Genomic DNA, 26,115 nt, shown 5'->3' on the forward strand with positions numbered 1-26,115 from the left:
TCTCTCAGCTCCTCCAGCTTCAGAGAATCCCCCTCTTCTCCCAGAGGATTCCCTGAAGCAGGATATCCCACTCCCAAACTCAGCAGCTGCCCTGGGGCAAGGAATCTGCCTGCAGTGAACTGAGGCTGAGGTAGGGGACTTGCATCTGACTTTCAGCTCCTCAGACCCCCTTAGCCTGAGGCCACACTTCTCCTGAGACTCCACCACAATCATGGGACATCCACCCATGGGACTCCACCACAATCCATCCTTTGGACACCACCCACCCCCTCTGTCACCCCCAGAAGGAAAAATCTTTCTGGCTGCCTCCTCTGATCCAAACTGCCCGATCATCCCAGCACTCAGCCTACGGGATCAGCTCTCAGAGCTGCATCCCCCATTTTGTTGGTTTGTTGGTTTGTTTGGGTTTTTTTTTTTCGTTCTGTTTTTTCATTTTTTAAGGTTTTCTTTTTTTAAAACCCTGCACTAGAGGGCTGAAATCATGAGGTCGTCCTGCTTGGCAGGGCTGGTTACATGCCCAGAGGGGGTAGAAGTCCGGATTTTCTCCGTGGCCAGACACTCCTGGCTGCTCCCACCTGTGGGACTGATGTCCATGAGTTCTCCAGAGGAACTCAAGGGGAAAGAAGGGGAGACAGAGATGCCCGACGAAGGATCTGTTGAGCCTGCAAACAACCTCGGGGGCTTTGGGACCAGGTTGGGTTCATACTGTGCCCTCAGCAGGATCTCCTGATCGCTGACAGACTTGGGCATCTCCGCAAAGTCACTCGAGCTGTCTGACACCATCATGCAATAAATGTCCTGGAAAGAGCTGCTTTTGCTATCCAGATTAAAGAGGCTGTCTATGAACTCGGCAAACTCCAACACTTGGGGGCTGGGGACATCGGTGAGACGCCCGTTTTGAAGGGATAATTCCTCCCGAGGAGCCAAGGAAACCCGATCCCCCTCGCTGCCCGGCCCCTCCTCGCTGCAGCGGCGTTGAGGAGTGGTCCCCCCGCTGCTGAGGAGGTTGTCAGGGGGCTGAGTTTCCTGGGAATGCTTGGAGAGGCTGTCAGCAGCCAGCAGCTCTGTCCGGGAGCTGAGGGAAGGGTTTTCCTCGGGGATAACAGGATCGATATAAAAGCAATGGGTCTCATCCTTCTCCATGACGGCGTGGAGGCTGGGAGAGCCCCTGATGCTCCGAAATCCAGAGGAACGCCTGGAATCGAAGCTGTAGATGGATTCGTTGTCTGAGAGGCTCTCCATGGTTGCCAGGGGGGCCCGGCGATCCTGCAGCTCCACAGACAAACGTTCCTTGGTATCCAAGAGAAGCAGCTCCACGGGGTCTTTCTGCACAGGAGAAAGTGGTTTGGTCTCGTAAAAACCCTCCAAGCTGATTTCGGAATGGGACTTGCTCCTGGAATGAGAAAGAGGCAACACATCACCCCCCAGAGCCACAAGCTGCCAAAAGAGGCAGAAGAACCAAGGTTTGGGCAGAGGGTTCCTCCTCAGATCCATTGAGGGCACCTGGCATTGCTCTAACCACAAAAACCTCTCCCTCTCTCCATCCTCCCAGCTGAAAACACGAGGTGCAGTTTCTTCCTTCTGCAAACTCAGGGTTTCCCCCTTTCCTCCTGGCTAAGGATCTTCCCTCCCAGCACCATTTCTACTCAGGACCCCCAAAAAGAGCCAGTCTGACACTGGAAGCTGGCTCTAACCTTGAATTCAACACACCCAACCCAACTGTTCCCACTCCTGCATCTCCCTCAAGCCTCTCTGCTCTCTCCCTGACTCCTTTCCCATCTCAGAATTCCTCCCCCTGCTTTTTTTTCCCCAGCTCCTTGGGGCTGGGCAGGCTGTGACACACAAACCACCACTCCTCTTCCTGCTGCTTCACCTGGTTTATCTTCTCAGTCTTATTGTGACTTACTGGGACACAACTTCTTGCTGGGTCTCTCTACCTGAGATCTCCTTGGAAGTGCTTCCCTTCTCCCACTCACAGATTTCCTTTGCTGTCTCTCTACAAACCACCTTCCTGCTCTCATCTTGCCTGTTTCATCAGCAAATTTGCCCAGGAAAATGCAATTCTGGGATGGAAGTTGTGTTCCAACTTGGCAATAACCCTGCCCATAGTTTTTATGTTTCCTTTCTTTGCTTTCTGCAGGTCTGGGGTCCTGCAATGCCTCAAATGTTACCTGAAAATCTGCAAGGAGCCTCTCTGCCATTTCCTCCTGGAGGAAAACTCTCTACATACACCACAAAGGATGAGCTTTTCTCCAAGCCTCTCCTTTGTATCCCTCCTGGATGCTCCTCCACCTTTGGGTCTTTGCCAGACCTCGAGGTTCTCCTGACCTTGCTGCAGATTCCTGAGCAACACAAAGGATTCTTTCCCCCCTAAACACAAGACATACTGAAGCTCAGAGTCCCACAGAGGCAGCCCTTAGGATCTACCCTTTCCCCAAATATTGGTTCCAGCACTCCAAGAGGACCCACAGCTCATCCCAACAGAGCTTCAAAGAACCCCAAGACAGATCCTTACTTGGTACTGCTGTTCCTCCTGTCCACTGCCAGGGCTCCAGTTCCAATCTGCACTGAGGGTCCACTAGGCAAGGGTTGACTCTGGAAGATCAGCTCTGGGGTGAGATCCACCTCTGTAGGACTCACCATTACTTTGGCTGCAGAAAGTAAAGCTGTTTTCCCTTTGTTGTAGTTCTCCAAGACCTGGGGAAGGCAAGCAGAGCACAGCAGTGCTTTACCACAGGCAGCAGCTTTGCTCTTCTCAGCTGAGGACTTTGAACCAGCTGGAATGCTCTTTGTTTCTTCCCAATGCCTTCTGCAAGCAGAGGGCAAGGTCTTGAGAGAAAAGGATTACATCAATCAGTTCTGACATGCCCTGGGCTGTCAGTGCCCTGCTGGGAAGCCAGTGGTGGGGAGGTGACAGGCAGGATGCTGGCAGGAGCAGCCTTTGGAGCAGAAGAAGAGCTGGATAAACCTCCAGGGAAGAGCTGCACAGCTGGGAACTGAAGCTTAGGGGCAGAGACCCATTCTACAACCATTAACACCTAAAAATCCATCACCTCCCAGACACAGGGTGAAGGACTTTGGTCCCAGCTTGGATTTCACTGGAGCTGCAGCCTCCGGAGGGCAGCTTCTGAGGAGGAACCAACCAGCACCCAAATCCACAGTTTTATTATGACATCCCATGGGGAAATCAGACCCAGTCTGGGACTCTGGGAGTTGGGATGTAGATCTACACTCCCCTCCACTCCCAGACATCATCACATTCAACATCAATGTGTCCAGAGCACAATCTTCTTTCCTCCTCCCCTCCAAAGGGAATGTTCTTGGGTATTTAACCAGCCAGCCCTCCTGGGCAAGGATTCTTCTGTGTACAGAAAAGCCTGGGACAAGGCACTGGTTTTATGAGGGCACTTAAGTGCTCTTGCAAGAGGAATTACTAAAACTGGACCTCACCAAGAGCACCTTCCTGGCTCTCCAACACCCCTGCAGAGCTTCCTTGGCACCAAGAAGCCTCATCAGCCCCTCGTTCACTTAGTGCTCACAGCTCACCCCAGCAGCAGCACAATTTCTGCCTTTTTTGCCCCAACCTGGGCCTCTCACTCCCTCAAACCAGAGCCCACACTATTCTGCACAGAATGATCCCAGTCCTCACCCCAGTTCTGCTTTACCTTGTTGAGCCCTTCCATGACCACGTAGGGGAGGTGTTCGTGCAGCATTGCTGGAGAGATGATCACTTCATTAAAAGCCTTATTGTCACCCCAGATTGCAAAGTAAGTGGGATCCTCTTGCTCACAGCAGCTGGAAAAGGAGTTGGGATTCAACGAGAGGGGAAAACCAGGGAGCAGGAGATAAAAGAGCAGGCCAGTGTTTTGGCATGCAAAAGAAACATCAGGTTGCAGAGACAGAAAAGGCAAGAGGAGGGGAAAAAGGAGGGAGAAGCTGTTGAAGTACACATTAAAGCTCCACAGCTCTGCACTAGCCAACACTGACATGACTCTTTCTCCCCTGACAGCACTGACATAATCACTGTCACTGGAAGAAAAGGGAAAAAAAATCACCTCCTTCACAGAATCCCAGAAGGTGAGGCTAGAAGGGACCCCAAGGACCCTCTGGTCCAACCCTTCTCATGTTATTGCTGATGTGAGATATCCCACCACCCCTTTAAGCTGAGACTTGGAGCTTTCCAGGGTGGGGAAATCCACCCCTTCCCCTGGGAGACCATTCCACTGTCTGACTGTTCCCATGGGGAAAAATATTCCTTGTGTTCAATCAGAATCTCCCCAGGAGCACCTTGTGCCCATTGCCCCTTGTCCTGCCCATGGGCTCCTTGTGAACAGGGAGTCTCCAGATGCTTTGCAGCCCCCTTTAAGTTCTGGAACATTGTAATAAGGTTTCCCCTCACCCTTCTCAAGGCTGAACAGACCCAGTTTTCTCATATGCCAGGCCATCTGATCATCCTCCTGCCTCTTCTCTGGACCCTCTCCAGCCTTCCTGCATCCTTTTTATACACTGGGGACCAAAACTGAACACAGGTGGGTTCCCATCTTGGGGAGTCTTTTCCAAAAGCAAATTTTCAGCCCTTTTTTTCCCCCTGGGCTGGTTCCACCCAGGGGGTTGTGCACAAACTCACCAGCACTGCTCTGCAGGGTGGTTGTGAACCACGTGGATGATACGACCAGGTGGGTAAAGGGGGGTGCTGGCAGAGAGGGCAATGGTCAGGTCACTGGGGTGGGTCCAGAGGCGATTGCTTGTCACAGAATTTTCCTCTGTCTCCTCTGGGAGTTCTGATTTGGGGATGCACTTTGTAGCCCCCACAATGATTCGCCACTGTTTAAAAAAAAAAACAACCCAAAAAAGCAAAGCAAACACATCAAAGGGAAGCAGTCGTCTCACAAGACACTACTGGTGGGTTTAAGATTAATACCTAATAGCAGAAAGGAGAAATAAAGAAGTCTTGTGCCCTGGTTGGTTAAATAATAGAGCTAGAGTTAGAGATAATCCTGCCCAGAAAAGCTGCTTCAACCTTTTTCAGTTTTAACCCTAGAAATGGCAACATCTCACCCCTTTCTTTTTGTAGAGTTAAGGATGTGGAGCAAGCACTAACTTGTTAACCAACTGCTAACTTCATACCTTCCAGGATAAAGAAAGTAGATGGAAGTTTCAATTTACAAAACTCATCAAGAGATATAAAACATACACCAATAAAACTTCCACTCAGCTCTGAGTTCCCCAAAATAAATCCTCAAGAACAAAAATTCACCCAAAACCCCAAAACTAAAACACAAACCCCACAGCATGCTAACAGCAACAACCAAAGAAATGTCAACTCACTTCTTCCCTCTTTATTTATATCCTTTTTTACCCCTAAAAATCTTAGTGTTCTGCTTTTTTCCATCTCAGTTTAACAGTAAAAAAAGCCTGGGGAAGAACAACTTTCCACATTTCCTGTCTCCCAAACATGAACAGACCACTTCTCCTACACCACCCCCACCACCCAAACAGCCCCCAGCAGTGTCTGTAAGCAGCCAACTGTTGTACTTCCTACCCTGCTACCATTTGTTACTGGCCAAGAAAAGCTACAGTTGGAACACAGACTTCCAAACAAGCTCAGAGGAAAAAAATAATCCTGCTTGGTTATTTGAAACCCATGATAAGCAACTTGCAGCCCACAACCCAGACTGTCTCATGGCCCTGACCTTCCAGCTGTTTCAGTCCCTGCTCTGGTTACCTAAATAGTAGTGACAGTGGATCTGAGGAGAGCTGGAAGGCAGGAGAAGTCTGTAGGATTGCTATGTGACCCTAAAAGACTCACCTGGAGTTGTCTTTTCATCCTGACTCTTACCTTTGGCTTGTTACTTCTTTGCAGAACATCCAGAAGCTGTCGGCGAAATCCCTCCAGCTGGGAGAGGCCAATTCTGGAAAAGAGAAAAAAGGGGTTTAGCAGTGCTGGGCAGAAAAGAGGATGGCAGAGACATAGAGAGCAGAAGAACAAGAAGTGATGCTACAAAAAGAATGCAAAAATGCAGGATCATTTCAGAGGTGGCATCATCCAGGATGGACAACCAGGGTTAGGAGGCCCCAGGAAAGCATCACAATAAACAAGTGGGAAATGTAACAGCAGAGTGAGGTCAGTGAACAGAGATAGGAGAGGTCAGGGAACAGATAAGGAGAGGGGGATGATGCAATCACAGAAATAAGTGAGCAAGAAACAAGGGGAGGATGAGGCAGAAGAGATAAATCAAAAAGGTGGCACAGAACCATAATGACACCAAGCGACAGACGACAGGTTTTGTCACACAGGTTACTAAGGAACATATTCAACACCCTGGAGTACTTTTCCTCCACTGGATTCAGCTTGTCTCATATTGTAGACAGAAATGATACTGTATAGCCAGAGATGTCACCATTTCTCTGAGGTCACACTGCAGGGCAGAAGGAGAAGTGAAACCCAGGTTGTCTGGCTCCAAGTCTAACGCCCTGCTCAGCACAAAGTGTCCCCAAGGAGATGAGGAGAGGTGAGAAATGCCAAGAGACAAGAAATGAGGGAGCTGATTCAGAGATGTGAGATGATATGGAACAGGTATTCAGGGACAAACAGTACAAAATGAGATGACAGCACATCCAGTTCAGGGCAGAGTGTAAAGTGGTCTGAGATAACAGAGGGGAGCAGGAAGATGGAAGAGAGGTCAGGTCCTGCACTGAGTTTAATTACAGAGGCAGGAGAGTCACCCTTTGCTTTCATCCTGGCAGGGCTATGCCTAATAAAAAAGGTGTTTGAAGCACCAATATAGGTGTCCAGGTAAGAGAGGCAGCAATACAGGTGACTAGGAAGACAAGTGAGAAGCAAACAAGGACAGGGAAATGAGGAAACAGATATGGTCTAGATGTTTCTGATAGGAAACAGGTGACTTTGGTACAGAACAGCAGATATTCATCAAGAAATTCAGACACTTCTCAACTTGCCTGGGCACTAGATCTTTGCCAAGCACGACTGCAGTCACAAACTCTTTTGAATACTCCATGGCATCCTCACTGGAAGAGAAACAGGACCAAGAAGAAGCAAAGTGTTTCAGGAGCAGCAAACTGCACTTGATTCCCCATTCACCACTGGTGTTGGAGAGGTGACCAAATAGTGAACCAGGGTGATAAAAACCCCAACCCAAGCTGCTCAAGGCTTCCAGGACTTGTGCCTTGATAAAAAGCTTGATATTCATAACCCATGCCCCAAGCAACCTTACTCTGCATATGGCTCTGAATATACTTGGAAAAGGAAGTACTTTAAGTCAGCACCTCACAATCATTTTCTAATAGTTTGGGAATGGCTTGGACAGCAGAAGGGAAGAAGATATTCCATGCTTTACAAAGACACTGTAGAACTAAGATGGTGACTTTCTGCAGCAACCTGAGTCCCAAGGGAAGAGGAAATTGAGGCTTCCACTCCATGAGCTGGTTCTGCAGCCAGCTGCCTGTCCAGAGATCTTCTGAACCAGTCACCAGAGGCACAGGCTGCATCACTGACCTAGAGATGATCCTGGGCAGGAGCCAGAGTGCAACACAAGTGTGGCCTCAGAAGCACCTCCTGGAGCTCTGAACAGTTGGAGGAACACAGCACAGCCTGGCACGAGCTATCAAGGGACCTCAAGAGTGGAAGCTCTTGAGCAGAAAGCTCCCCAAATCTCATGAAACATTCTGCAGTTCAACTCCTCTCCAGCTGCAGAAGATCAGGGTTTACTGCCACATCCAGATTCATCAGCAGGAGGGTTAAAAACCCTTGGCTGCTCCTGGACCATGACACAGTAATTATCATGAGAAGCCTCTGAAAATCCATGGCTGCTTGGGAGTGCATGATGTCTCTGACATGACTAGAAAGACCTTCACTCACTTCACAGCAATCAAACAGGTTGGGTTTGTATGGCTGCCATGTAAATAACTCAACCAGGAGGTGTGTTCCAACTTCCACTGGGAGGAATTCACCAAACTCAGCTACTCCCTCTGGGTGAGGTAAAGAAAGAGGCACCAAGAAGCAGAGTCCCCCTGATTTATTTCAGGCACCCGCTTTAGAATGACCAAAATCAACCCCCAGGAGTGCCCAGTTTTTTGGCAGGTACCTAAAGGAGTCCAAACAATGAGATCAATTGATGCAAATGTCTACATTTGGTCAACTTATTGCACATTTACTCAGCAGCAGACAGGGAGAGGACTTGCTGGCACTGGGCAAGGAATAAGAAACTCACTCCCTGTCCTCTCAGCTTCCATCTTCTACCAGTCAGGGTGAAATCAGAGCTACAGCCACAGTCCTGACCCAGAATATTTGGCAGAGTGTCCACGTGCCAGCATAACCTAAACTCCAAGCTATAACACGGGGCAAAGGCTGCCAACAACCCTCAGCTCCTAGAAACCTCTCCACTTTCCTGCCCAAGACAGAGGGCTTGTCTTTGTGAGGCTCTGAGGAGCAGTAAAACAGGATCTGGTTCAGCTCCAGCTCCAGCCCCTTCCCTCAAGTGGTTCTTCTGCCCCAGCACCTACCTGAGCAGCCCACCTGGGGGGGAATAGGCAAAGCACTTCAGGGATGGGTACTGCGGGCGCAAGAGGAAGGAGAGGATGGCAGCTGTCCCAGCCCCTAGGGAGTGACCAACCACAATCAGCCCATAGTGTTTGGTTCCTCTCCCCTAAAAGCAAAAAACACCATGAAAGCAAATTGAGGTCAGACTGAAAGGTGAAGTCCATAAGCTCCTGAATCTGTCCCTTTGCCCCAGCTGGGAGGCTGAGCCAAGCAGAGCTGTTTGCCAGCAGGGAAGTGGGTGGTTCATAAGTTTCCTCCCCAACGGGGCCATTACTGACATCCAAACTAAGGTAAGATGCTTCTCAACATCTCTCTTGGGTTCTTTGATATCCCTCTCTCACAAGAAATGTGCATCCCATTGCTATCTCCAAAGAGAATCTCCATAGAGATGGGATTTTAGTTCCTGTTGATTTGGTTTTAATGTTCCCCTGTCCTGTGTTGCCACCAAATGGGACTTTCTGCCTTGGCTTTGCCTGAGAAAAAAATACTTAAAATATTCAGGAGCTCTGCAGTATTTGTGGTTTCAAAACACAAAAAAAAAGCAAGCCCCAGGGGAATGAGTAACTAAGTTGCCTGTTTGGCAATTCAGAGGGATAGGAATTGAAGGAAGATTTGAGAAATTAGTACAACAGACTCAGGGACATGGAAGCTTTCCTAAGCCCAGTGGTTTAGGGAAATCTCATTATAGCCTGCAAAGGATAAAAGAAAACTAATACTCACTAAGTCTCGTCCAAAAGCTTGAGAAAGGACCATTTCTTGCTCCAATTTCTTCTTGATGTACTCAGCAGACAGCACCATTCCCTGAGGGAAAGATGAAGACAGAACAGGAGGTAAATGGTTGCATCTCAACCCTGCTCTAAACACCCAGCAGACCCCAAACTGCCCCTGGAAGCTTCAGAGTGACCCCCAGCATGTTTCAGGATGGAGGAATATCCCTGAATCTGCTCCACATTAAGGAACAGACTTTGTTCCTTAATATTTTGGCTCACTGATTACCAGGAACCACCAACTCTTTAGAAGCAAAGACAGTTCTGAAATGAAGACAACACTCAAAGGCTCTGATCTTGGGCTCAAGGTGCAAAATGGAGAAGAAAAACAACCCAAGAAACCCCCACTCCACTTAAATCACAAATTATTGGAGGCTTTTATTCACTAGAAGATAAGAACTGCTGGAAAGGGGAAGATAAGCTGATAGGCTGCTTCAAAGCATTTATCCTCTGCTGGTGGCTGCCTTTAAAGAGCTCCTTCCTCTGGGTAATAATTACAAATGCAGTTGGATCAGTTAAACAACCAGAATTTGGGCTGTTGCAGAAATTCTTGGTTATGCCTTTTACTACATTTTAAACCATAGTTTTATGGTTTAATAAAAGTAGTTTAATACAGTGCTGAGTGAGCCTGAACTCCAAACAGAATTCAGAGGGAATGTGGGCAAACAGAAATCAGCTATTTCTAATTTGGTGGTTACAGACCTCAAAAGAATTCACACTGCCTGGGGTAGCCAGAACCCAGGGAAGATCAGCTCCTTGGTTATTTTCCATTAAACCCCTCCCTGCAAACAATTTAAGTACAAAGCCAACATCATTAAGCACCGTTTCATCTCAGAAACATAAAAGAATTCAAGGCCCTCTCCAAAAAAGCACAAGAGATGGGGGAATTTTCAAAGTCCTTAATATCAAACACACCATCAAAACTCAGAGTACCAAAGAGCTGCTTCTTGCAGGGCTTGGAAATGGGACATCTGTGATGCCACCATCATTATCAAAAAGCAGATGCCATGAGATTTCATGGCTGTGTTCACATCTCCCAGCAGCTCCTGCTGCCTTCAGAAGAATCTCCATTCCCAACTCTAATGAGAAGTGAACAGTAGACTACTTCTATAAATTTCTAACCTTAATTTAGGATTCTATTTTGGAAAAGCATGACCTAAATCCTCCATGATGTTACTAAAGGGCTGTTAGTCAGCCTTATAGCTATATTTTTTTTTATATAATGACAGTACATCCTAATTAGACAGTGACTGTAACACTATAGAATGAGACTTCAGTCGTGGCAAAGTTACATCTAGACTCACCAGTTGAGTGGACCCTGGTGATTTGCAAAGGATTAAAACTATCAGGGCTTCAATTTTCAAACCTCTGATGTAAATAACCAAACAGGCTGAAGATGCAGGGAGAGCAAAATGGAAACGCTCAGCGGTGCTTTGTGGTTTGAAGTTGGGAAGCTGCTCTCTTGAGATTTCAGTGGTGTGTGTGGAAACCCACAGAGAGGGGATATTTGGGAGGGAAAAAAGCTTGGAAATTAGTGCTGCTCCTGCCTGTTCTGTCAAACTGCTGAGAGCTCTGAGATTTCTGAGCTTCCATCCAGCAGCTCCTTCGAGTCATCCCGGGCAGCATCAGGGAACCAACCTCCTCAGCATCACCATTTTTGTAGCTTTGTTCTACACAAGTTCAACAGGATTTGGTGTGGATTCATGCCCTTGACTTATCAGAGAATCCTAGAATGGTTTGGGTTGGAAAGGACCTTAAAGCTCATCCAGTTCCAACCCCTGCATGGGCAGGGACACCTCCCACAGCCCAGGGTGCTCCAAGCCCCATCCAACCTGGGCTGAGACACTGCCAGGGATGGGGCAGCCACAGCTTCCCTGGGCATCCTGTTCCAGTGTCTTTCCACCCTCACAGGAAAGATTTTTTGCCTAAATCTCCCCTCTTCAAGTTTTAAACCACTGCCCCTTGTCCTCTCACCTGTGTCAGAAGTTCCCCCCCCAGCTTTCTTGGAGGCGTCCTTCAGATATTGGAACGTTGCTATAAGGTCACCTTACATTATGATTATTTTTAAATCAATTGGTTTGGATTTTACTTCAAAAAAAATCAGTCAAACTACATTTCTTTCCTTTTGGCAGCTCACTTCCCCTGGGGACTGTCACAATCCCTTTATTTTTTTTTTTTTCCTTGCGTGCGAACCCGTAAACCTTCGTTCCAGCTCTGGGTTTTTGACCCAAAAATAGCTCAAGAGACCTAATATATATTTCAACTGTGGCATGCATGCACACAGCAACCCCAGATATCAAATGTTTTCAGCTGTGGGACCAGTGGAATGATAAGAAAGCTCATGCAAACATCAAAGAGTTTCCAATTGCAGGCTGGCTCCTGGCTGTGGTGTGCAGCAGAGCAAGGGGTGAGCTCTGCAGGTGGAGTCTCTGGGGGTGCAGGACAGAATCAGCAAGAAAAAGGAGAAAATTCCAACCATTTCCAGGAAAGCTCCCGACTGGCCAAGTATTTTTCTCCAAATTAAATGTGTTAGCAAGGCACTTCATTTATTTTTGGATTAAAGTTGACTTCTGGACATTAAAAATGCATTAAGACAGAGTTTTTAAATTCTCTTGTCTCCTTTAGTTCCCCTCAGGAATCAACAGGACATTATTGGCTGAAGATTAATACTGGTAATAATGTGAAATAAAGCTATATTTCCATCCTAGTAATAACCAAAAAGAAATAATACAAAGGCCAAAGAAAAAACCACCTCAATATGGAACAAAGGGAATGATCTGATGTTTCATAGAAGTCACTGGCATGGGAACATTTTCCCTGCAAGATCAAAAGGAAAGCCAGGAACTGCAAGGAACTATTACACATTAAAAATAGAACAAATTCCCCTTGCTTCCCTTTTGCCTTTCTTTGTATGAACTGTTGATCACCCTGATTGCACAAAGTCATTTCGAGCTAAACAAATCAGTAAAAAAAAAACCAAAGCCCAAACCCAAACAAGTGACAGTAGATAACACTTTAGAAGAGTAAAGATTCACAGAGCTAAATATCAGTTCTGTGCCAAAATACTACCTCACTTATCTCTCTGTTTCCATAACACATCCTGTTATTGCCAGATTAATTTTCTCATTTGGGGGAAAAAAAAAAAAAAAAACCCAAACAACTCATTAGCCAAATAGCAGGTACCCAACATTGCTTTCAAAACAGAAAACCAAACCAAAAAACCCCACACTGGGAAACCTGGAGACCAGAGAGCATCCAAACAACATTTTTTAGCTAACCCTGAAGGGACCCTGAGCAACAGCATCTCATCACCCTGAGCTGCAGCATCTCCTGCAGCTGCTTTGTTCCACCCAACCTCCAGTTTGTATTTTTTTCCTTCCCAAGCTGGCACTGTGTCTTGAGAAGCTGCCAAATTCCTCAGCAGCTTTTAAAAAACCAGCCTGTGACATTACTTCACTGGACTTGGGGGTAAAGATCAGCTTGATAGTAAATTGATTTAGTCAGCCCAGTCCTGATCACTAAACACAGCCACAGAGCAGCAGTTTAATCAAACAGATGTGAGGTCTGCCAGGATCCTGTTAGGAGATTTCAGGCCTTATCCCACTGCAGCAGAATTTTAAATACATTCTTGGGGGTTGATTGCAAATTCTCAAAAGGTCATTGGAAGATAAAAAGTCATTTGAATGATGCCAATAATTTAATTTAACTGCTGGTGCCTTTCACAGTTTGGTTTTGCTAATTGTAAGGGGGTTTTCATGACAAACAGAGTGATTTTAACAGCTACAAGTGTTTGCTAACACCTCAAACCATTCGACTGCAGTTAAGACCCTTCTTAAAAGCACCTCAGGCACTTAAGAACACCATTTTTTTTTTCTTGTGTTTTGGCTTTTCACTTCTTGGCTAAATAATATAAATAAATAAATGTTTTCCTGCAGTTTTGGGTTTTTCTTTTACACACCTTGTGTCCCAGCCACGTTCCATGGTGACCCTCAACGGGAAGGCGCTCAGCATCCCCAGTCAGGTCAGTCAGGGCATCCTGGAAAAAAAAAGCAGATCTTGAGCTTCAGGAATATCAACCACCACATGAAAGGCAGGAAGGTCTCAGACTCTTCTGAAAGATTAAATGTGAGGTTGCTGCCCAGTGCTCTCACCTTTGGAGACAGAGTTCCTCGGATACTAATGACCACCTTCTTCTTGTCATGGTCCACGGCCACATAGAAAGGTGTTTCATAAACCTGGAAAAGATTCATTACTGTAACAAGGAGGTGAGACATTCCTCTTTAATTATTCACCTGCTCAATAGAAAAGGAGCCAGAGCAGCCTGGCCTTACAGGCAAAATAATCTGATTTTTGGCAGTGGCAAATATCTCTATCCGAGCAGCAGAACTTCGGGAGGGAGAGCGAAGATGAGAAGCTTTAGGGTCAGCAAAAAAGCCTTGAGCTTCTCCTTCTTTGTACCACTACACCTGGGAGGACCTAAATCCCATTGGGATGGACCTGAGGGACAGGTCCCAAGGAGAAGGGGGGTTGCAGGGTGTCCTTACAGCATCATGGCAGGAGGTGTAAACGATGTCCACCGAGGTCATGTTCTCATCCAGGAAGTGGCGTCGGATGGCGATGGCATTGCAGCCACAGCAATTGTCCTCCTCAATGGTGACACTGGGAGCATAACGAGGCCGGGAGGGACAGAGGCAACAGCATCTGCAGGAGGAGGGGAAAAAGAGCTTTGAGGGAAAAAAAAAAAAAAAGGATCTGGAAGAGATTGGAACGTTTCAAGACAAGGGAAGGACTGACCCCGCGCCCCACGCTGGCCTCGGCTCAGCAGCAGGGATTTTTGCTTCATTTGGAGGAGCTGCTGCCCAGAACAGCACCCAGTTCCTGGCTCAGCATCAAGAAGGGGCACTGGGATCAGATGTAGTTTTCCTTCTGAGCACCAGAGAGAGCTACAGGGCAACCAGTCCCCAAGGAATCAACCTTGGGAGCTCTCCTCTTCCTAGCACAGCCCTACAGTGCTTCCAACACACCGAGCAGCCAGCATTGCCTAAAATCTAGATCTATTTATAACCAAAAAAAAAAAAAAGTTTCTAAGACTAGAATCCTTTCAGATCAAAACCAGAAGCACTGAGATTATTTTTTTCCTCCTGCTTCCCTTTCTGAGACACTTCACAACTACAAGTACTCAAAAGGAATTCTGTTCCTCCAAACACGTTCAGCACAGAAGCTGCCTCTGTGAGTGCAAAAAGCTCAACCCCAGGGAGGATCTGATGCCAGCATTACAGCAGCTGAAAGCAAACACTGAAAACACCACCATCCTGAACTCAACTCCAGCACTGCACTATACAGCATGGCAGAGAACCAATTAGTCAGAGAGAACACAGCACAAACTCTGGCCAAGTCTTTGCCAATGCTTTATTTAAAGATCCAAATGTCAGCTCCCTGCGTATCTGGGCTCACCAATAAATCTGATTTCTGAGCTCCAAGACAGCTATTTTGCCTCAGTGTGAAAGCAGCCTTGTGCCAGAGGAGTTCTCTATTTGCTGGCTCTTCAAACTGCACAGGACTGGCACGATCCTTAGGGCACCAGAGATGTAGAGCATAGGACAGTCTGGTTTATTTGATAAGCAGAGAAGCAACTGGAAGGCAGAAACTGTGGGGAAAGACATTGGAGCAGGAAGGCACAGAGTGATGGGAGAAAAAGCACAAGGGGGGGGAAAGAAGGGGGGAAAAAGCAGAAAGGGGAAGAACAAAGAGAGGGCTGATGAAACTGGTGAAAGACAGACTTGGAAAGTGGGGAGAAAGAGAAGGGGAAAGGGAGGAAGAGAAGGCAGAGTGATAGACAGGGTGGCCACTCACGAGCAGGATCTGGCCAGGCGACAGAGTCCACATGTGGGATTCCTCATCAGGTATATGGGCCAGCCATAGGCAGCCAGGGCAAACAGCATGTAGTAACACACCTCTTTGTACCGCTGCATCTCTTGCTGAAAGAGACAAGAGACTCACTAAAGGCCTTGTTCTCTCCTAGAGGGACTTTTCCTACTGTTTCCCTGTTTGCATCATCAGGACACGTGCACCCTTTTTGCTGAGCATCAGCTTTCTCACCCAGCACCACTGGCAGCATGGCCAGGGGACTGGGGAGAGCAAGCTGGTGATGCTGGGTAGGATCCTCCCCCTCCCAAGAAGAGCTCAGTCCCTATTTTCCTAAGTGGAGATGCCCCATCAGCTGTTTAACCAAACCAGAAATTAGTTGTAGAGAAATTCTGCTGCCAAGGAAGGTCAAACTCTGTGGGCTTTGCTCCATCCTACCTTAGGATCTAGCTAAACCAGGTTCAGTCCCCAGGGAAGCTCCCTAAACAGGCTCTTCCCACACAGTCACAGGCCAGGAGATGCCCAGAGAGGACAATCAAGGCAGTCTGCCTTCTACAAGCTCTGCTGACACCTTGCACCCCAACACCAATACTCAGGAGACACAGGCAGGGTGTCAGTGTTCAGCACAGCACAGCTGCAAGCAGGCTAATCCCAGGATAACTCTTCTCAGAAATGCTGGGATTGGGTCAGGCTGGCCATCTCGTGCAGCAGTATCATCTCTCCAGCAAGCCAGGAGAAAAAAGCCAAGCTCAGTTGACCCACACCAGCCCAAGCCTGCAGGAATTTCCATCCTCAGAGCTGCTGAGCATCACCCAGAGGAGGAAGGCTCCAGCTCATTCCAGGCAGCCCCCTCTCCTTGTCAAGATGGGAGCCCTGTCTGCTGGGCTCTCCTCGAGCTCTGCTGGTGGCACAGCCCCTGGAGCTCTGCACAACACTTCTGGATTCAACCCTCAGCTCTTTGGCTTTGGAGAAACTTCATGTTGCCTCTCCCCATCCCAGTGGCAATTCCACCACTTCCTGCAAAGTGGAGGACTCAAAAAAGTGATTTGAAAACAACAAAAAAAAAACCCCTCCAGACTGCAAGTACTGGTAATGTGTTCTGCTGTCCTCATCTTCAGTTTCTTTGACTATTCCAGAGAGGGGTTAAAAGGAGAAAGAGAAGGCACCAAGGAGAAGAAAAGCTCCATGGGGAGGTGTGGGGAGTTTGGCTGCTCACAGCTCAGTCACTCACCGTGTTTTTCAGATCCAGATATTTTGTGTTCCTGGTCACTGGCATCCCAGACAGAAAAGCTAAAATGTCATTGTTTGCCTGCAAGTCACAAACATAGATAAAAATTCTTCTCTGTGACACCAAGCCAAAACCTAGGCCTGAGAAACACAAAGGACTTTGTAACCTGGGATGAGATAATAACCAAATATCCCAACCAATCTCCTCAACTGGTCCCAATTCTGCTCTTCTTATTCCTGAACCCCACCCCTAGGGAAAAACAATTTCCTACTGGGTTGACAATCCACAACTCTCAATGCCAGCAGTGGTTCTGGAACTTGAGAACTTGAAGTTCCTTCTGCAGTTTTACCCAGATGCTGGGGTCTGTGCAGAAGGACCAGTTCTTCCCACTCACTTTCCTGTACCTGTCACCTCCTTCAAGGCAGTTCTGGGCTCAAGAGCTAAATGTGAATGTGCCACCTGCCTTAAAAAGATGACAGGTTTGACAAGCTTGACTTGGGTGGCTGTTGGGCCCTTTGGGAATCTTGAAAAGTCTCTTACAAGTTTTCTGAGGAGCAGCTGAGGGAACTGGGAGTGTTCAGCTTGGAGAAGAGGAGGCTGAGGGGAGACCTTCTCACTCTCTACAACTCCCTGAAAGGAGAGATGGGTGTTGGTCTCCCAAGTAACAAACTACAGGACAAGAGGAAATGGCCTCAGTGCCCAGGGGAGGTCTAGGTTGGGTATCAGAAGAAAATTCTTGACAGAAAGGGTCATTTCATCACTGGCAGAGGCTGCCCAGGGAGGTGGTTGGATCCCCATTCCCTGGAGGTGATCAAAAACTGTGTGGACATGGCACTTCAGGACGTGGTTCAGTGGTGGTGTTGGGGTGATGGTTGGACTTGCTCTTGGAGGTCTTTCCCAACCTTAATGATCCTATGAAAAAGTCACTAAAGAAGTCAGGATTTTGATTTTTACAGCTCAGTGACTGGTGATAGCCCAGCACCACACAGGAACAAGGTGGGGGAATAATAAAGAGCAGAATAATAATAATGATAATTATTATATTAATGATGATTATGATAATGATCATTAATAGACAGATCATTAATAGATAATAATAGAACCTCCCAGGTTGGAAAAGACCCTTGGGATCATCAACCCTAACCATCACCCAGCTCTCCGAAGTTCTCCCATAAACCACATCCCCCTCCACCACATCTAAACAACCCTTGAACACATCCAAGGATGGTAACTCCATCACCTCCCGGGACAGCCTATTCCAGTGCCATGCAGCTGTCCCAAAAAACGAGTGAGGAGAGCAGCAGGGAAGGCAGAAGCCAGGTGAGAACCCACCTCATCCAGCACAGCGTTGCGCTTCGCCCGCTGCCGTTGGCGCAGCAGCACCAGCCCCGCGATGATGTCAGAGGGGACAATGTCCAGGTCTCGGAAAAACTCAGCAAAAAGGTAGGCAATTTCAGAGTAGGCATCCTGCAAAACCCAGGGAGAGAAGAGGTCAGGAGGAGTTTGGGTGTGGGGAGGCTCAAAAGAGGCCACGGAACGAGAAGCGCCGCGGCAGCCACGGCCTCGTTTCTGGGGTTCCGAAAGATCCATGAGATTCCTTCAGGGAACACCAGAACTGGGCTGATGATCACAGGGATTTCTTGTATTTATTTTACACAGTCACACTTGGAGGCCCAAGCTGAGACTGAGTTTGGACTCTGCTGGATGCTTATGTGTGGGCAAGCAGAGCACCCCAACATCAAAAGGCACAAAGGGAGAGGAAGGAAATGTTTACACCACTTGTAAATAAGACAGAGCAAGTAGGATGAGAACCAAGCAAATCCCAATCCAGTCTCACCTCAGAGTCATCCTTCCTCCTCAAAAGAAGGTTCATTTGTACAAAGGCTAGTCAAGAAAAAACCCAAAACAACAACCCACACTGATTTTGTCCTCTTTAATGCTTCTTCAACACTCTAGTGCTGTCCTGGCATCATTTTTGTCCACATTTAACCCAAACCTGACCATTCTACAGATGAAAGCTTTAGAATCCTGCCACTGAACAGCCTCTGGAGCTGCTCCTCCTTCACCATCATACTCTTTGCTACCTGATTTTGAAGATAACAAGCAAAAAGATAACAAGATAAAGATAACAAGCAGATGTTATGCATGGCTGCTGTTGGTACTGAAGGAACTGAGCATGTTACTTGGCTTTTCCAGGTTCATCTTGGACTACACCCCAGGAAAAGGGCCTGGAAAAAGATCTGAGTCATGAAATGCTAAGCATCCAAAAAAGAAGGTGACCAAACCCAAAGGAAGGTATCACAGGAGGGACAGAAGTGACCTAAGAGGGTGAAGCAAAGGCTCTGAAGAAGAATTAAAAGATATTTTGAGGAGAAATGTTATTTTCCCTTGTGCTCTGTACTAGGGAAAACCCAAGACCTGAAGTGAGAGTGGTTTGGGAAGCTGGAGATGAGCTGGATTAACATAAAGTGGAAGTGAGCAAGTGCTGTAGTACCCCAAAGCTCAGTACTTTGACTCCTGCCATCACAAAACCTTTCCTCCCAGGGTCTGTCACAACTTCATCTTGACTTTTTAGCCTGGATTCTCCTGGCATCCCTTTCTCAGAAGCTGAAGCCATGCCACAGCATCTTGTCTGTAGAAAGCCTGAGCTCTCAGCCTGAAGAACAGGACAGGATCCCTCCAGCCCTCTTCTTTGATAGGCAAAAAAGTAAATCCCTTCTCTCCCCAGCAGCCTGGCAGGCACTGACCTACATTCTTTCATCTCCAACAAACTCCTAGAGTGTGAGATTACTTCCTATCATTTTTTTTTTTTACTTGCCTACAAAAGCAAGTTTAAATCACCATGAAGAATGGGGCTTCAGGTGCCAACAGTGCAGGCTGCCATGCCAGCTGTGCCTTTGAAGAGCAAATGGACTGGCATTAACCTCTCCAACATTACAACTGCAGTACCCTTGAAGTACTGACCCCATAAATCTGAGCACAGCTCCTAGAAGCAGGCCAAAAAAAAAATAAAAAATAAAAATGCAAACTGCCTCAAAGCAAAAGATCACAAAAACCAATTAGCCCAAAATGAGCAACACTCCTTAATACTCAGACCAAAGTAAAAGGCCGTAATGGAAGCTCAAGATGTATTTTCTGTTCTGAAAGAAGAGGGTTTTTTGCTGGAACACCTGGTGTTGGAGTTTAGGATTGATTGCAGTGCTCTGCTACAAGCCCTGCAGGCTCCAGAAGTGGAGAGAGAGCTTCAGATCCCTAAGAACAGACCCATGGCCACTCTGCAGAATTATTTTCCAGCCCAGAGGATGAAGATCTTCTGCTACAACAATTTTATTTTTGTTTTTTAAATTGAGAGAGACAGCAGTGGATTCATTTCTGAACCATTACATATGCATTCATTCCACATGCTGTCATGCCAGGACATACAGAGTCAGAGATTGTTTCTGCAAAGAAGAAAAAAAAAAAAAAAGAAAAAAAGCCTGGAAATTGCTGAAGCTGAATGTAAAATGGAAACTCAATTGCAGAAGGAATTTGAAGATTCTGATGTATGCTCTAAAAAAAAAAAGGCAGACAAGCAGACAAGTCACTGCAGAACGAGGATTTTGTTAAAATAAAGTGAAATATTTTGCATTCTTGAATAAAACAGAAGTTCAGGCCTTTCAGATGCCTGGGAGGGCACCCTGAGGACAAGCATCTCTGGCTGCTTGGGGTGTTGGGGTGAAGGGAAAGTTCCATGGCAGCAGAAAGAGAGGAGTCCAGGTAGCCTTCACCTGCTTCTCTATTATTCTTTCCCAGCTCTTAATTTTATTACACCTTTCCCTTTACAGGTTTCAATCCCTGTCTCATTCCTCTGCCCACACAAGTTCACATCCCCTCCACTATGCTCCTTTTTCTGCAGCATCTTTTAGGAGACCAAACACCAGGCTATATTTAGTGAAGACATCACTGATGTGGTTCGTCCCCTGATGTTTCCCCTTTCATTTTCTGTGTCCTTCTACTGAGGCTAAATGGGTTTTTTCTGATTTTTTGGCCACTGCTGTGCACTCATGTCTTTGTTGAAGTGTCCTTGATAATTCCTAGCTCTTTTCCTGAGAGGCTGTAATTAATTCAGAGCCCACCATACAGAAGAAATTGAAATTGTTTTTCCAGACATGCACGCATCACCTCGTTTTGCTTTTTGACTTTCTCCTGTCTTTGATAACAATCCTCTGCTTCTCCTTGGTCTTTAAGGAGTTCTCACCCATAATTCTGACTTCAATACTACAAATCATAAGCAAGATTTTCTCTCCAGGACATCCTCAGGAGTCCTGTTGACCAATACCCTAAGACACAGACCTGCTCCCAACAAGAACAAACTGCTAGCTTCTGGGGGAGCAGCACCAAACCCCTTACTGGATAGAACCATCCCAGCTGCAGCACATGAAAGCTTCAAACCAACCATTTTCATGTGATTCTATAGAGTAAGCAGCAGTTTTCTACTGTCAGTCATCCAGAAGTGTTCTTTTGCTGATTCTGACAGGTTCAGATTTTCAAGGAGGTCTCTCTCCTCCTTAAGTAGTGATGGGGAGAGGAGAGAGTGATGATGATGAGTAGAGCTGATGATGAGAGTGATGCAGACACCAGGAGGGATTGCCTAAACCAAAAAGGGAATAAAGGGAAACTGAAGCAGCCCCCAAAGTGCTGCCAAACGTTGAACCCAGCCAGTGAAAACACTGTTTGACTTCAATGAGAACTGAGCAACTTCAGGAGAAGAGTTTAGCACTGACAATATTGTTTCTTTCTGAACTTTACCCTTCAGAGAAAGCCCTGGAACTCTCAGAGAATTAAGACCAACCATTTGCACAAGACAAACTGTCCTACCCAGTGATGCTCCAGCTGCATTCAGAGGGAAAAGCAGTTTCTGCAGGGAACCCCCAGGCACCCTGCTGCAGAAACACCAGCTCTCTCATTCAGGCTGCTTGGGCAGAAAGGAAGGAAAAGGACTCAGGGTGCTGCAAAATGTCAAACCTGGTGGGGTTTGAGCATAGCTCAGCTTGCAGCTTCTCAGGAAGCATTTCCAGCCCTGGCATGCACCCCTGGCAGAGCTCACTGGACCTCCTCATGCCTCCAGATTGCAAACAACACTCCAGAGGGAAAGGAGCCACACATCATCCCAGGCTTGGCAGGAGGAAATCTGTGCTCTGCTGAGTCCCCCAGCTCCTCAGCTGTGTGCAGGGCTTGCTGCCTGCCAGGGGATGTTTGGTACCCACCGACTGGGAGTCTTTTGTCCGGGTGCAGCAAAGGAAAACTTTGAGCCTGCGTGTCCAGCTGCTGGCTTGGCCTTCCTCCAAACGGTGGCTGTGGAGAGAGGGCAGAGCATGGAGGGTCAGGACAGGCAGAAAGGGACTGCAAACCAACCATGGGATCACAGGGAAGGACCTTAAAAGATCCTCAAGATCCAACCCCTCTGCTCACCACCAGACCAGGTTGCCCAAGGCTTCATCCAACCTGGCTTTAAACACCCCCAGGGTCTGGGCATCAACAACCTCCCCAGGCAGCCTATCCCAGTGTCTCATCACCCTCATAGTGAAGGTTTTTTTTCTAACAGCCAACCTAAATCTCCCCTCTTTCAGTTTAAAGCCATTACCCCTTGTCCTGTCACTATGCTCTCTGGTGAAAAACCCCTCCCCAGTTTTCCTGCAGCCCCTCCAGGCACTGGAAGATGCTCTGAGGGCTCCCTGGAGCCTTCTCTTCTCCAGGCTGAACATCCCCAACTCTCTCAGCCTAGCTCCAGAGCAGAGCTGCTCCAGGATCTGATAAAAAGTCACACAGCCTACACTATGACTGGTCAAACCTCATTGTTATATTTATCCTGGTCTAGCAGAGATGAGCCTACACACAACCTCTGCTCACTTGATAGGACAGGAAGGTGAAGAACCCAAGTCTTTGGGCCAGAAGCAAACCTCTGTATTTATACACATGGTGTCCTGCCTGAATGGGGTGGCCACGATGAAGCTGCTGCTTTTCTGGGATATCTGCTGGGAGCAGGATGTCCAAGAGCACCTGGCAGAAGGGTCTACTGGTAGCTGCAGCCCATGAGAGGATGGAGAATCAGGGAATTATTTGGGTTGGGACCTCTAAAGGTCACCTGGTCACTACTACCCCTCAGTAGGAAAAGCCAACCTTGGGGTCAAGGGATGGGAATGGTGCAAAACACCTCAAGCACTTGCTATGAGAGGAGTTGGGTGACTTTTTTCTCTAATAAATAGCATTTTTGGAAAAAGAGTCTCAGAACAGAAACAGTGGGCACTCCTTATTCCTGGCTGGTGCAGAATGTGAATAAAAAATAAAAAGGGAAAGCAAGCTGAAGATTCTCCTTCAATTTAGAAAAGGTTAAAAGAAGGCTGAATAGAGAAGGTTTGGCTCAGCCCACATTTGGTTTATATGACAGTTCCAAATTAGCTAATTGGACAACCCCATTTCAAAGGCACTCCAGCTGAGTTCACTCCACTCTTGTGAGCTTGTCCTAGTTACTCCATTTTGCAGGGTGACAGCTCCTTCCCTGGTGACTGGCACACCTGCAAACACTCCTCAGATCAAGGCAGGCTCAGCAGTGTTGAAGTGGATCCTTGTGTGGTTCTGTGCCACCTACACAAAGTCCACACAGCTCCTCTACTGCAGGGTCTTTTAGTCATCTGAACACAGCCCAACTCACTCAACATGGGGTCAGGCCAATAAAAAAAAAAAAGAGATGACTTCTAGTTTCTGGCAGGTGATCACCCCAGGAAAAACCCAAGCTCAAGAAAGTAGGTTGCACCTGGAAGAAAAAGATGCTGGGAAAGAATGATTTGCCTGCACCAGAAGGAGCAGATCCCGCAGGGCAATGCAGCAACTCATGCCTGAGTGTTGGACAAGAATTATCTGTAACCTCCAAAGAAAACTGCAAAAGAGGAACAGGAATATGAGTGGCCTAAGACAGAGCTGGCAGCACACAGTTTGCTCCAGCAAATGCCAAAGAACTCGGGCAGCAATGCAAAGAACTTCACAACTTCGCAGCGGGGGTTGAAAAAGCAAGTGTGATCCGAGCTATTTTCACTCCAACTTTCCCCAAATTCTCTCTTCCAAAGACTGAACTTCCCCGTGTTTAGCAGGAGCTCTACAGCATGGTTCTTAGAAAAGCCTCAGTGCACAATTAGCTGCTCTGTTGTTTTATTTTCTCAGCTCTGCAAGAACATAAAAGCCCACACACATCATGATGCCACTGGTAAAGGAAAACCACTGTGTAACAGAGTGCAACAGCTCCAGCAGAGTGCCACAAAAAGGAAGCCAAAGTCACAGGGCTCCTTAATGTGACAAATAAAGCTTTTTTATCAGGAGTTAAGACAGAGGAAATGGCTCAGAAGGAGGTTCTAAAGGATTGGTTTCTTCTCCCAAGAAACAAGCGATAGGAAAAGGTCAAACGGCCTCAACTTGCACCAGGGGATTTAGATGGATATTAGGATATTAATTAATATATATTGGATATTAAGCTCTCAGGCCCTGGCCCAGGCTGCCCAGGGCAGTGGTGGAGTCCCCATCCCTGGAGGGATTTCAAAGCAGTGGAGATGTGGTGCTGAGGGACACGGGTTAGTGGTGGCCTTGTCAGTGCTGGGCTGGATTTGGATGATTTAAAAATCTTTCCCAACCAAAACCACTCAAGGAAACAAAGGTCAAAGCACTGGTGTACATCAGAAGGCAGACATCACTGCAGACAGAGGGCTTGCAACAGGAAATTCAGTAGCATCTTAGTAGGATAACAGACCCAGGCAGAGAATTTCAAAATATAAACTTTGGAAAGGCTTCCTTTAAGCAAGTGGAGAATTTCCAAAGATATTCTTTGAAAATAATTGTTTTAGTAGGGAAGACATAGTAACATTTGCTGTTTCCTCTTCACATTATAGCCCACAGCATCTTGCTTGTTAACATCTGTTAACACTCCCTTTTCTGGAGTGAAAATCTGCAAGCAGCAGGCAGAAGCTCTCCCAAAATGTTACAGGCCTGGAGGCAAAAACCTGGCCACAGCCCAAAGGACAAATACCTTCACTCTGTTGTCTGAGATCTCAAAACTCCTCACAGGGGAGAATAAAACTGAATCAAAACAACCCCCAAAATTAAGTTCTCTGGCAAAAAAACCCCCAAAACTTTGCTATTTGTGGCACTCCATTTCCCTCTGGAAAACCAAGGTATTGAGTCAAACAGCTTTGATGTGGTATGGGGGTACTAAACCCACAGCATCCTCTCAGCTTCTCATCCTGATCTGCCCAGGAATGTCCTGATCACAACGTGAAAATCTGGGTGAATCTGATCAAAACCTGGTTTTTCACCCAAAAGGCAACCTGAAGGATCCCATTTCAAGATACTGGAGGAGCACGGATTCAGAAACACCTCATTTGAATACAGACTCCCAAGGAGAGAGGCAAAATGTGCAGAGTGCTTTTTAAGAGCCTAATTTATTTTTTTTTAGCATTCAAACCCTAATGCCCTCATGTCCTACAAAGCCACATTCCTTGCTGACAGTCACATATGTCAAGACTGCACCAGAAAACAAAGCCTGTTTGTGCTGTCCTGCTACTGGAAAAGAAAAGCTGCTGAGAAATGCCTTCCTTGGTGGAAAAAGAAAAAAAGCTTTCAAAAATCCCCATCTGGGTAGCTCAAAGATGCAGTCGATTCTTAATTAAAAGAGCTGACTCCCAACACAAAAGAAATTGCTTCTTGGCCAAGACCAAATGCAAGAAACCTCAGGCCAAAAGGTTGTATTTTGAAGACGAAAATAAAGAGAAAAAAAGGCTTTGGAAGAAGATGCTGCTTCAACCTAAGCAAAATCCAAGCACTGCCTCACTATTAGCAGACAAAACTCTGCTACAGGCTGGCCAAACAAACTTTTCTGGTCAGCACTGGGGCTCAAGGGGCTTGTAAAACCCCAAAACTCCAGTGACTCCCCCACACCCCAGGCAGACACCGCATCGCTTCGCCTCCTTGGGATGCCCACACACAGCACCTGCCAGCCTGACCTGCATTCTTCCACATTCCCCCTCCTCCCCAGCAGCAGAGAAGCCACTCCTGAAGCTGAACTCTCCATGAAGAAGAAAAGAAACACAAAAAAACCCCAGAACACCCCAGCAAGCAGGGCCCCCTCCCCCAAACGCTGCTTCACCGCAGGTTGTAGGTCCTCAGGTTGCGCTGCCGCCGCTTCGTGGCTCGGAGCTTGACAAAGGTCCTGCCCGTTGGGTCAAAGACACAGAGGACAGTGATGCAGACACTCAGGATGACAACCCAGTTGCACACCACCATCCCTGCAAAGAAGGAGGAGAGAAGTCAAGTGCCCTGCCTGTAAATCTTGGCAAGTGCTTTCTCGCCGCAAGCGTCGGAGCCTCCGCTGCTGCGGGGCAGAGTTACTCCAAATCCTCTCGCTGCCAAGCTGCAAGCAAAAGGAAATCCTCTGGAAGGGTTTCTAAACCACAGTGAGGTTTCTCCAGCTCTTTGAGGAGGTTGCCTGTGCAGGCAGCCATTAACTACTCACTGAGCCTCTAAAGGGAACAGTAACACCAGCATCAAGCCTGCAGGAGAGCGCCTGAGATTGCAAAGGAGTTGCAGGAGAACAGTCAAGCCATTTTGAACAAAAAAAAAAAAAGGGGGAATTCAGGTCTTCCAGACCCCCCACCCAGCCAGGCCCTTCCGTA

The 26,115-nt window shown here is 47.2% G+C and overlaps 1 protein-coding gene across 7 annotated transcripts in view; it reads right to left on the bottom strand.

The window, feature by feature from the left end:
• Window positions 1-442: 442 nt before the first annotated feature.
• Window positions 443-26,115, bottom strand: part of DAGLA (diacylglycerol lipase alpha) — a 61,489-nt gene continuing 35,816 nt past the window's right edge. For all 7 annotated transcript variants that reach the window (XM_030468554.1, XM_030468553.1, XM_030468556.1 and 4 more), the window contains 16 exons: window positions 25,590-25,728; window positions 21,667-21,754; window positions 17,753-17,887; window positions 16,424-16,501; window positions 15,181-15,305; window positions 13,872-14,028; window positions 13,479-13,562; window positions 13,286-13,363; window positions 9,281-9,361; window positions 8,524-8,666; window positions 6,961-7,029; window positions 5,840-5,912; window positions 4,628-4,824; window positions 3,666-3,795; window positions 2,516-2,697; window positions 443-1,393 (listed from right to left, as the gene is read on the bottom strand). In XM_030468554.1, coding sequence (XP_030324414.1) covers window positions 466-1,393; window positions 2,516-2,697; window positions 3,666-3,795; window positions 4,628-4,824; window positions 5,840-5,912; window positions 6,961-7,029; window positions 8,524-8,666; window positions 9,281-9,361; window positions 13,286-13,363; window positions 13,479-13,562; window positions 13,872-14,028; window positions 15,181-15,305; window positions 16,424-16,501; window positions 17,753-17,887; window positions 21,667-21,754; window positions 25,590-25,728 — 2,687 coding nt within the window. In that variant the 3' untranslated portion in view covers window positions 443-465. The remainder of the gene's footprint in view (window positions 1,394-2,515; window positions 2,698-3,665; window positions 3,796-4,627; window positions 4,825-5,839; window positions 5,913-6,960; window positions 7,030-8,523; window positions 8,667-9,280; window positions 9,362-13,285; window positions 13,364-13,478; window positions 13,563-13,871; window positions 14,029-15,180; window positions 15,306-16,423; window positions 16,502-17,752; window positions 17,888-21,666; window positions 21,755-25,589; window positions 25,729-26,115) is intronic.

This window comes from Calypte anna, unplaced genomic scaffold (genome assembly GCF_003957555.1).
Source record: "Calypte anna isolate BGI_N300 unplaced genomic scaffold, bCalAnn1_v1.p scaffold_158_arrow_ctg1, whole genome shotgun sequence".
Lineage (NCBI taxonomy): Eukaryota > Metazoa > Chordata > Aves > Apodiformes > Trochilidae > Calypte > Calypte anna.